This window comes from Dendrobates tinctorius, unplaced genomic scaffold (assembly GCF_039654945.1).
Source record: "Dendrobates tinctorius isolate UK_male_01 unplaced genomic scaffold, ASM3965494v1 ptg000102l, whole genome shotgun sequence".
In the NCBI taxonomy this organism is placed as follows: domain Eukaryota; kingdom Metazoa; phylum Chordata; class Amphibia; order Anura; family Dendrobatidae; genus Dendrobates; species Dendrobates tinctorius.
In genome coordinates, this window is record NW_027361770.1 from 37735028 (window position 1) to 37747327 (window position 12300).

The window sequence follows — 12300 nt, forward strand, 5'->3', positions numbered from 1 at the left end:
TTCCCGATAGTCGGCCGATTTCGTTCGACTCGACTTTTGAGAAAGTCAGGTTTCATGAAACCCGACTCGACCCTAAAAAAGGCAAAGTCGCTCATCTCTAGTAAAGATGATTCCCCCCAATCCTGTGCAGTGGTGTGGCTAGTGGAATGGGATGAGCAGATCAATTTGCACCAACTCTACTAACATGACAACACATTTTATAATTTTTTTTTACAGCAATTGGAAACCCAAATTAATGAACTCCCAGGGCACTGCATTGTAGGATCTGTTGACTTTTTCACTGATTGTCTGAAAATGGCATTAGTCCAAGAGTGCCGCAGGTGGAAGAGAGCCATCGGGTCAGCTTTAAATAAAAAAGCTGCTATGGACATGGATGAGATCTATTCATTTATTGATAATCTCAGTAAAAGATTGAACAGACCAATCAACGATCTCGATGATGTTCGTGGAGCAATGGATGCCTTAAAAGAAATCAGAGAGTCAGAAATTAAGATTGACATGATGATTGGACCAATTGAAGAGTCTCATAGCCTTTTGGTAAAATATGATCTCCTGTTTCAAGATGGCAATGCTGAGCGTGTGGATGGATTAGCATATGCTTGGAAGAACTTGAACACACAGGTACAGACACCATGCTTTCTAAATGTGAGATAAAGTATAAAGCCAGGATTCCTTCTATAGGTCTTTTTAATTATTTACTGCCCTTTTTGTCAGGTGGTGCAAACTCAGAATTTGCTTATTAAAGTGCAACCAGAGATGAAAACAGATTTACTGGACGGAGTCAAGAAATTCCAAGTTGATGCTGCAGAGTTTTATAAAGACTATGATTTTTCGTAAGTATAGATGTAGATCATTGCCTCTTGGTTTGTTGAGCATTACTGAACTGCTGGTGGCCCGTTTTATAGCATATTGTGTCATCACATATGGCATTAGATTATTTGCTAGGTCTTGATTTAAACAAAATGGTGTCTTTAAATTCTCTCAAATCAGATGAGCTCTGTGGCGCTTTTATGGCTTTAGTAGAAATAGCTGTTCAAACAATGTTGGATGTATTTAATCCATAACTCATAGACTATTTTATTAATGTGCTTATACATTGTTTCTTTATAGTGGCCCCGGCGTAGAAGGGATTCCTCCTCGGGAGGCAAGTGACAGATTACAAGTATTTCAGGCTAAATTTGATGAATTATGGAGAAAATATATTACTTTTTCTGGAGGAGAAGAACTCTTTGGTCTCCCAGTAACAGGTAAACCGCACATTTAAAATAACATCATGTTTAGGTTTTAAAGAACTTCTAACCCTAAAGCTATGGGAAATGTGTTAAATATTCCTGATCCTACATATTACGATATATACAGTGGCTAATGTGTTCATAATCAAAATGTTCATGGGGTCCAAGGGCCACATAAGCAACATGGAATGGGTCCAAAAGTGGGTTTTCCTGCAATTTACAGGAGAAACAAGCAAAGGTTGAATAGAAGGGAAGTGTAGTTACGGTAATTGATGTTCCAAAATTTGATTAAAAAGCCTTTACAAGTCTTTGTAATCTATAATGCTTTTTAAAAAATAGTTGTTGCTGGCAGCATATCTCGCCATGTTAATATGAAATAGCATTCCAAAATTATAAAAACTGTCAGAAAATGACCTATTGTTTAAGCTTTTGTGTTACATGTATTTAAAAAAAGCCTTTTTTTAATATGACGATCTTTATGAAAAAAAGAAAATTAGTAATCTTACAGCTTTCTTTGGCCATTGGGAATTTTTTAAGCTCATACTTCCTGTCCTTAAGGAAGAGTTTGCAGGAGTTTTTTTTCATAGTGGCAGGATTATAATGACTGGGAAGGTAACACCTCTTTACTCAGATAATACCACAGGATCCACAAGTCACAATAGACGATTTAACAGCTGACCTCCCTTCCAATGACCTTTTCCATATGCTCATTAGATATACCACCAAAGGAAACCTACAATCCCAATGAATAAAGGCCCACGGAAGGGGAAACAAAGGAAGCAAACACGGAAATAGAGCAACACTTCCTGAATGGGCTAAAAATATATATTTTTATTTAGTGTAAGGATTTGCTCGGGTACGCAGTGGCAGGGTCACAGTAATGAGGCAGCACACAGGCTTAGGGTACCGTTACACTACGCGACGCACCAGCGATCCTGACAACGATACGACCTGGTAGGGGATCGCTGGTACATCACTAAATGGTCGCTAGTAAGCTGTCAAACAGACAGATCTCCTCAGCGACGCAGCAACGATCCGGCGATCCGTATAACGACCTCGGTGGTCGTTGGTACCTTGTCACACAGCAGCTTTTCTGACAACTCCCACCTGCGTCCCTGAGTTCTGCATTGCCAACAAGATTGCTCGTCGGCGTCAAACACAAAAATGCATGCTGGTCAGCGGGACACCAGTGATCAAAAAATGGCCCAGGACATTCGAGCACGATCAGCGAGATCGCAGCGGGGACCTGGTCGTAGCTATGTAGCACATGTAGTGAGATTACTGGCGAGGTCGCTGTTGTGTCACAAAATCTGTGACATTTCAGCGATCTCGCGAACGATCTCGCTAAGTGAGATGGGGCCTTTAGAGTCCAACTTCAGCAGGTTATCAGAAAGTAAAGGAAAAACACAAACATACTCCAGCTTGGAGAACCACTGGTCTCAGACTCGCCTTTGCACGGGACGGGCTTAACTAAGCAGCTGCTGCTAAACCTTTGCAGCACGGGTAGTCCAACAAAACAAGTTCAGGCTAACTCCAGCCTAGTTCCTCATACCTTACACACACTCACCATGTGCTAAACAATAATCTCCTCTACATAGCCCATAACCCCACCCACAGGTGAGGAACACATCATATGGGCTGATCACGTGACCGTGACATCAATGCAGGTCCTCAACTTTAGGGAAAATTCTGGCCAAACTTTATCCTGCTGGGAGAAATATATCTAACAATCCAGCACTACACCTTTTTAGCAAACTCTATGTGGGCTTTCATATGTCTTCCACTGAGGAGAGGCTTCCATCCGACCACTCTGCCATAAAAGCCCAACTGGTGGAGGGCTGCAGTGATAGTTGTCTTTGTGGAACTTTCTTCCATCTCCCTACTGCATCTGCAAGGCTCTTCTCCCACAATGTTAGGCGTTGGGTTCCTGCCTCTGCACAGGAAGAATCCTGAGCCTTACCTTCTGCGGTCTCTCATTCCTCTCCGGCCGCAGAGGAGACTGCTCAGCAGAGATGTCGATCCCGGTGTCTTGTTCAGGCTTGCACTGTCGGTTTAGTTGCTGCGGCCACCTCTGGTCCAGCTATAGCAACTCACGCTAGTCAGCAGCGAACAGCTCCAGAGACTTAGTCCTTCTTTCAGTCCACTGAGCATGCCCGTGGGACGACCTCTCATTGGAGCTCGGAGGTCACACGCTCAGGTCCTGTTGCTGCTCCGATTGGACAATCAGGAAGGTCCCAGAAGGCTGTGGCATTAAAAAGCCTCGCATGGCCGCAAGGCCATACACTAATATAGACAGACTTTAGTACTTGCGTGTGAGATGATGGATGTAAGTGTTCTTGTGACTGACTCATTATGATCCCCTCCCTTGGTTGTGTATGTAGTAGGGTTATTTGATTTGGAGACAGCGCCAAGTAGTGGCTTTGCCTATGTGCAACAGTGTATCCAGTCTCACACAAGGAATTAGCGTCAGTTTGTGTCACCCTCTATGAGGCACTATGGTACCGCATATACAGCAGCATCCGTCAGAGCGGCGCCGTGCGCGTCTATTGCGCTTTCCAGTTCTAAGCTTAGGCTGGTTAGTGGCGTCCGCCAGAGCAGTGCTGTACGCACTTAGTGCGGTACGCGCCTATCTGCTGCACCCTGTGACTACTCACACGGCACAGCATTCTACAAGCGTCTTTCCCTGGCGCCGCAGTAGCGACTCCGTGCGTGAGTGGGTCTAGAAGGATTCCATCCCCGTGTCCTTGGGGCTGAGTTCTGTGACCACGTCACTAGCGCTCATCTTACGTTAGCGCGACCCTGTAAAGCAACAGGGTTCGCCTTTTATACACCGGGTGAGGTAACCCGTGTGTATTTGTATCCGCCATTACCGAGCAGCAGGTAACATCTCTGCCCTGTGGACCCTGGGCTGCGAGCACACCACCTTATACCATCTTTATTGTTTGGTGCGTTCCGCTAGCCTTTAACACACGAGTGCTCAGTTTGGCTGGATGGCTGGGACTAGGAAGACTTCTGGTGGTCCCAAACTTCTTCCATTTAAGGATTATGGAGGCCGCTGTGATCTTAGGAACCTTGAACTGCAGAAATTCTTTTGTAACCTTGGCTAGATCTGTGCTTCTCCACAATTCTGTCTCTGAGCTCCTTGGCCAGTTCCTTTTGATCTCATGATTCTCATTTGGTCTGTGAGCTGTGAAGTCATATAGACAGGTGTGTGCCTTTCCAAATCAAGTCCTATCAGTTTAATTAAACACAGTGAAGGAGTAGAACCATCTCAAAGAGGATCACAAAGAAATGGACAGCATGTGACTTAAATATGAGTGTCTGAGCAAAAGGTCTGAATACTTATGACCATGTGATATTTCAATTTTTCTTTTTTAATAAATTTACAAAAATGTCTACATTTCTGTTTTTTTTTTTTCAGTCAAGATGGGGTGCAGAGTATACATTAATGAGAAAAAAAAATGAACTTTTTTGAATTTACCAAATGGCTGCAATAAAACAGATTGAAAAATTTAAAGGAGTCTGAATACTTTCTGTACCCACTTTATATGACCATTTTTGTATATTTTAATATGCCTAAATAAAATATATATTTTTAGCCTGAAACAACTCTAAAAAAAGCCCCAGTGTTCAGTGTGAAAATGGCAAGATTTCTGTCAATTATTTTAATACACATTGTTCTATGTATAAAAAACAAACCATTGCCAAATAAAAAAATTAATTTAGTACAGAAACTGATTTGATCAATAGGTAATTTTCCGATGATAGCATCTTTAAGTCTCTATGCATATTTTATGCACATTAGGTTGTACACCCCACTGATGCATGAATCCATGTGGATAAATACATTATCCTTTCAGATTGTGGAGTATTTGCTGCTAGTGTTTTTTAACTTGTTTTACTAATTCTCAATACCTGTTTTTCCTGTTGCTTATTACTTTCTAGAATACTCTGAGCTGCAAAGAATTAAACGGGAGCTATCTTTGCTGCAGAAACTGTATGGTCTTTACAATGCAGTTATAGAAAATATCAATGGATATTATGATATCCTGTGGACTGATTTGGATATTGAAAAAATCAACAGTGAACTTTTGGACTTCCAAAATAGGTGTGTGTTTATTGTCATCGCTACCGGCTTCTGTTGATCTGAATTATTTTCAAAGTGAAAACGTTAGGACTAAGTTCTAATGACAAAGCAGGCTATGACGTTAGCATCATTGCCTTTGTGCCTGTGCTTTTGCCTAGTTTTGTGTGCTTTGTACCTTTTCTTTGTTTACAGCCAAATTATTATTTTATCTGCGCCATTTCTTAAGTCTTTTATGTGTGCTCGCCTATTTATTTTTCTTCTTTGTGGGTGGAGTCTAGAAATTCCAGAGGTTTTGGGGCTTGTGCAGACAGCCATATAGTCTGAGTGCAAAGAGATGAAACATCGGATCACACGCTAACCAATGTTATTCTATTGGGCCATGCACCTGTCCAATCGCAGCATGACCATGTTTGATCTGATTACTGGGTCACATTCAACCATGCAAGTCGACGAGTCCATTGAAAAACATCGAATTGCACTCAGATGACATCTGAGTGCAATCTGATATGCTTGGAATGACAGAATGGAGAAGATGGAGACCTTTTTTACCCACCTTCTCTTCATCTGTGAAAATCTGATCACATTATGATCACACACTGATCAAACTCTGATTAGAGTTTTATCAAAGTGTGATTATCATATTCGGCCTGATTCTAGTCAATGGGGGAAATTATGGTGGTGTGACCCTAGCCGTAGCCTGAATAATCAATTGCAACATTTTAAAAAGCTGCACAATTTGGCACAATTTTACTCCAATCTCCCCCCTGGTATATTTTTAAGTGCGTCCGTATTTTGACCCAATTTTTGACACTTGTTGCTCCAAAATGAGCAAGAACAGTTTAAGACAGGAAAAAAAAAATGTTTTGACTTTGTCCCAAATTCATGAAATGAATGCGTCATTTTGACGAATTTTGTGGCAAAAATGGTAACTAACACGACCATACAATAAACAAAGTGACTTAAAAAAAGCTGCATATTTTGAATCGGGACTAGACTGTTTTACTACAGCCTTGCTCTGCTTGGACCATAAACAGAATACAGTCTGTGGAGGACTTACAGAGCACCAAGGGGGAAACCAAATACTCTGCATCATACCAAGCGTAGTGGAATACTGCTTCTATTAAAAAAAGTGCTAAATTATTTTTTGAAATTTTATTTGGAGTAAATTGCTGATTCCACCCTAAGGGTTCACCAGCCTATAACTCGGACGAGTGCTATCCAAAGTTTCATCGGATCGCACTCGCTCTAATTCTATTCTACGGTGCAGTGCTGACTAGCGATTTTTTTTTTTTCTAATGCTGAGTCGGCATGAGAAAAAGATTGGTGCATGCTGCGATTGGCAGCATATATCAGACGGCACACACCCATACAAGTCAATGGGTATGTGTAAAACATCAGCTAGCACTCTGATGTCATTCGAGTGCAGTCCAATATACAATGGCGAGGATGGAAAAATTAAGTTCTCCATCTTCTCCACAGCTGTGATCTTATTCTCTCATGCAAGAGAATCAAATCACAGTAAAATGACCCTCGGCTCACGCTTGCAGCAGAGATTGAGCTAGGGTCATTGGGATATAGCATCTGATCCTATACGCTAGAGTGAGCGAGCCCCAAGTCAGATGTACTTGTGCACTATTTCATTCTGTACAGACAAACAACTCAGGATGTCTCATATTTTGTTAGTAAAATATCTTAAGTAATGTTTAATAATCTGACATTGACTTTGATCAGATTATTAATTTTTTATTCTTGCCTCCAACTCTACAAGAACAAAGGATGTTTCCGACATCATTTTCTTCTCCAAATGAAAGGCTTTTGTTGGAGGCACTATTTTATTTTCACTCTCTTAGTATTTTGTTGATTTTAACAACTCCAATCTTAACATGATTTTGCAAATGAACATTTAACGCTGTACCTGCCATAATGTACAGTTTTTTGTATGCACAATAATAGTATTTTAACTCTATATTTCAGAATTCGTAAACTGCCAAAAGCATTGAAGGAATGGCAAGCATTTAATGACTTAAAGACCAAGATTGATGACTTCAGCGAGAGCTGCCCTCTACTTGAAATGATGTCAAACAAAGTACAGAATTCATTCTCCTTCCAAATTGTGTTACTAGAAAATTTAATAGGCGCAGATAATTTTGGACAAAGATGCTAATAATATTTTTTACTATAAATAAACACCATTATCTGCTCTTTATTTATTGCCAGTCATTAATTGTATGCTTATAACCAGTGGTATAACTAGAGTCTGATGGGGCCCAGTGCAAGATTTGGACCTGGCCCCCCTACATCCTGATTATATATTGAGATATACGGTATATGTCCTCCATCCTGGTATATGTCACTTATCCTGGGCCCCATCCTGGTGTGTGTGTATGTATGTATGTATGTATGTATGTATGTGTGTGTGTGTGTGTGTGTGTGTGTGTGTGTGTGTGTGTGTGTGTATGTATATATATATATATATATATATATATATATACACACATATACACTGCTCAAAAAATAAAGGGAACACTTAAACAACAGAATATAACTTCTGTGAAATCAAACTGTCCACTTGGGAAGCAACACTGATTGACAATCAATTTCACATGCTGTTGTGCAAATGGAATAGACAACAGATGGAAATTATTGGCAATTATCAAGACACCCTCAATAAAGGAGTGGTTCTGCAGGTGGGGACCACAGACCACATCTCAGTACCAATGCTTTCTGGCTGATGTTGTGGTCACTTTTGAGTGTTGGTTGTGCTTTCACTTTCGTGGTAGCATGAGACAGACTCTACAACCCACACAAGTGGCTCAGGTAGTGCAGCTCATCCAGGATGGCACATCAATGCGAGCTGTGGTAAGAAGGTTTGCTGTGTCTGTCAGCATAGTGTCCAGAGGCTGGTGGCGCTACCAGGAGACAGGCCAGTACACCACGAGACATGCAGGGGACCGTAGGAGGGCAACAACCCAGCAGCAGGACTGCTACTTCCACCTTTGTGCAAGGAGGAACAGGAGGAGCACTGCCAGAGCCATGCAAAATGACCTCCAGCAGGCCACAAATATGCATGTGTCTGCACAAATGGTTAGAAACTGATTCCATGAGTATGGTCTGAGGGCCCGTCGTCCACAGATGGGGGTTGTGCTCATAGCCCAACACCGTGCAGGACGTTTGGCATTTACCACAGAACACCAGGATTGGCAAATTCGCCACTGGCGCTCTGTGCTCTTCACAAATGAAAGCAGGTTCACACTGTGACAGACGTGACACTCTGGAGACGCCGTGGAGAGCGATCTGCTGCCTGCAACATCCTTCAGCATGACCGATTTGGCAATGGGTCAGTAATGGTATGGTGTGGCATTTCTTTGGAGGGCCGCACAGTCCTCCATGTGCTCGCCAGAGGTAGCCTGACTGCCATTAGGTACCGAGATGAGATCCTCAGACCCCCTATGAGACCATATGGTGGTGCGGTTGGCCCTGGGTTCCTCCTAATTCAGGACAATGCCAGACCTCATGTGGCTGGAGTGTGTCAGCAGTTCCTGCAAGATGAAGGCATTGAAGCTACGGACTGGTCTGCCTTCTTCCCAGACCTGAATCCTATTGAGCACATCTGAGACATCATGTCTTGCTCCATCCACCAACATCATGTTGCACCACAGACTGTCCAGGAGTTGGTGGATGCTTTAGTCCAGGTCTGGGAGGAGATCCCTCAGGAGACTATCTGCCACCTCATCAGGAGCATGCCCAGGCTTTGTACAGTAGGGAGGTCATACAGGCACGTGGAGGTCACACACAATACTGAGCATCTTTTTCTTGTCATGAGGCATTTCCACTGAAGTTGGATCAGCCTGTAATTTGATTTTCCACTTTGATTTTGAGTATCATTCAAAATCCAGACCTCCATGAGATATTCACTTTGATTTACATTGATAATTATGCTTTATTGTTTTGAACACATTCCATTATGCAATGAATAAAAATTTGCAACAGGAATATTTCATTCAGAGATATCTAGGATGTGGTATTTTAGTGTTCCCTTTATTTTTCTGAGCATTGTGTGTGTGTGTGTGTATGTGTATATGTATGTATATATATATATATATATATATATATATATAGATAGATAGATAGATATATAATACACTCACTCACTGGCCACTTTATTAGGTACACCATGCTAGTAAGGGGTTGGACCCCCTTTTGCCTTCAGAACTGCCTCAATTCTTCGTGGCAGAGATTCAACAAGGTGCTGGTAGCATTCCTCAGAGATTTTGGACCATATTGACATGATGGCATCACACAGTTGGCGCAGATTTGTCGGCTGCACATCCCTGATGCGAATCTCCCGTTCCACCACATCCCAAAGATGCTCTATTGGATTGAGATCTGGTGACTGAGGAGGCCATTTGAGTACAGTGAACTCATTGTCATGTTCAAGAAACCAATCTGAGATGATTCGAGCTCTATGACATGGCGCATTATCCTGCTGAAAGTAGCCATCAGATGCCTGTTCTTAGCTGAGAGGAGTGGTACCCAGTGTGGTCTGCTGCTGTAGCCCATCTGCCTCAAAGTTCGACGCACTGTGCGTTCAGAGATGCTCTTCTGCCTACCTTGGTTGTAACGGGTGGCAATTTGAGTCACTGTTGCCTTTCTATCAGCTCGAACCAGTATGCCCATTCTCCTCTGACCTCTGGCATCAACAAGGCATTTCCGGCCACAGAACTGCCGCTCACTGGATTTTTTTTCTTTTTCGGACCATTCTCTGTAAACCCTAGAGATGGTTGTGCGTGAAAATCCCAGTAGATCAGCAGTTTCTGAAATACTCAGACCAGCCCTTCTGGCACCAACAATCATGCCACGTTCAAAGGCACTCAAATCACCTTTCTTCCCCATACTGATGCTCGGTTTGAACTGCAGGAGATTGTCTTGACCATGTCTACATGCCTAAATGCACTGAGTTGCCGCCATGTGATTGGCTAATTAGAAATTAAGTCTTAACACACAGTTGGACAGGTGTACCTAATAAAGTGGCCAGTGAGTGTATGTATGTGTATGTGTATGTGTGTGTGTGTGTATATATATATATATATATATATAAATACTGTATATATAATATATATTGCCCATCCTGGTATATGTCCCCCATGCTGCCACTGTTCTTAACGTATAGAAAAAAATAAACCATTATACTCACCAGGGGCGTACATAGAAGTCATGGGGCCCCATAGCAGAAGTATAATGCACTATCCGTAGTCCTCCATATAATATAAAGCACCGCCCATAGTCCTCGTTATAGTATAATGTACCCCCCATAGTCCTCCATACAGTATAATGCACAGCCCATAGTCCTCCCTATAGTATAATGCACCCCCCACAGTCCTTAATACAGTATAATGCACCCCCCATAGTCATTCATATAGTATATTACACAGCCCATAGTCATCCATGTAGTATAATGCACAGCCCATAGTCATCCATATAGTATAATGCACAGCACATAATCATCCATGTAGTATAATGCACAGCATGGTTCTTTTTTGAAGTGTTACATTTTGTGCTGTTCACATGCATTATTATTTCATTTTTATTCACTGTTTACAAGCCATAATATGTTAAAGGCATGCTGGGCTTTTGTGTTTTATCCCTAAGTTGCAGCATTTTTGATACATTTTCTCTATTGACTTGAACGGAACAAAGAAGGAAAACACTAGGAAAACCATATGTGTAACCTGTGGAATTTACTGCTGTTTTTCTTTCTCCAGGCAATGATGAAGAGACACTGGGACAGAATATCACAACTTACTGGCCACACTTTTGATGTGGAGTCAGAAAGCTTTTCCTTAAAGAACATAATGGAAGCTTCCTTGTTAAATTACAAAGAGGATATTGAGGTTTGTGCCAAGATTACACTTTATCAGCATAAGCAATAAACTTTCATTAAATTTTTATGCTTCCACTCTTAAAGGGGTTGACCACTACTAGAACAACCTCTTTGTGAACTAAATATTTGGCCCTGATAAAATAAAAAAGCCTATACTCACTCTGGGAGCTCTCGTGTGGTGTTGTGACACGTGGTGCCCAGCGCCCAATCACTGCTGGTGTCACGGTCTTTGCCTTTGTAAGGATTGAACATGAAACCATTGTTATTCATTTAGGTGGTTCAGATGAATCGCAATGCACTAATCTCTTCCGAATTTCAGTTGAGACTCGCCCATTTAAAGTCTATGGGTTTGCAAAAAAAAAATCAGATCCCAAACCAATTAGTTGGGTAGCAACCATCTTTTATGGATACATTTCATTTCTAACAACAGGAAATTGTATTTAGCCTTGTAAATTTTTCTCAATTGCTAAAGCATATGAATGGATGCCATGCGCACTACAATACAGATGAAAAATCATCCGTTTTCCTCTGGATGAAAATCGTCCTTTTTTTTTTTTTTATACGCTCTTGTGAACTTAGCTTCATACTTCTAATCTGTAACTCCTTAGTAGGCCATCCATATCTATAGCATAGTTTCTAGAAATGTGATATGATTAGACATTCCCAAATCATTTATGTGGCAGCAGGTACAGTTGTGGCCAAAAGTATTGACACCCCTGCAGTTCTGTCAGATAATACTCAGTTTCTTCCTGAAAATGATTGCAAACACAAATTCTTTGGTATTATTATCTTCATTTAATTTGTCTTAAATGAAAAAACACAAAAGAGAATGAAGCAAAAGGCAAAACATTGATCATTTCACACACAACTCCAAAAATGGGCCAGACAAAAGTATTGGCACCCTCAGCCTAATACTTGGTTGCACAACCTTTAGCCAAAATAACCGCGACCAACCGCTTCCGGTAACCATCAATGAGTTTCTTACAATGCTCTGCTGGAATTTTAGACCATTCTTCTTTGGCAAACTGCTCCAGGTCCCTGATATTTGAAGGGTGCCTTCTCCAAACTGCCATTTTTAGATCTCTCCACAGGTGTTCTAT

General features: G+C 41.5%; 1 protein-coding gene across 1 annotated transcript in view; it reads left to right on the top strand.

Annotated features, from left to right (window-relative positions):
* Nucleotides 1–12300, top strand: part of LOC141099782 (dynein axonemal heavy chain 5-like) — a 587253-nt gene that overhangs the window by 207401 nt on the left and 367552 nt on the right. The window contains exons 29-34 of the mRNA XM_073587845.1: nucleotides 217–621; nucleotides 715–833; nucleotides 1111–1247; nucleotides 5178–5340; nucleotides 7294–7405; nucleotides 11082–11210. Coding sequence (XP_073443946.1) covers nucleotides 217–621; nucleotides 715–833; nucleotides 1111–1247; nucleotides 5178–5340; nucleotides 7294–7405; nucleotides 11082–11210 — 1065 coding nt within the window. The remainder of the gene's footprint in view (nucleotides 1–216; nucleotides 622–714; nucleotides 834–1110; nucleotides 1248–5177; nucleotides 5341–7293; nucleotides 7406–11081; nucleotides 11211–12300) is intronic.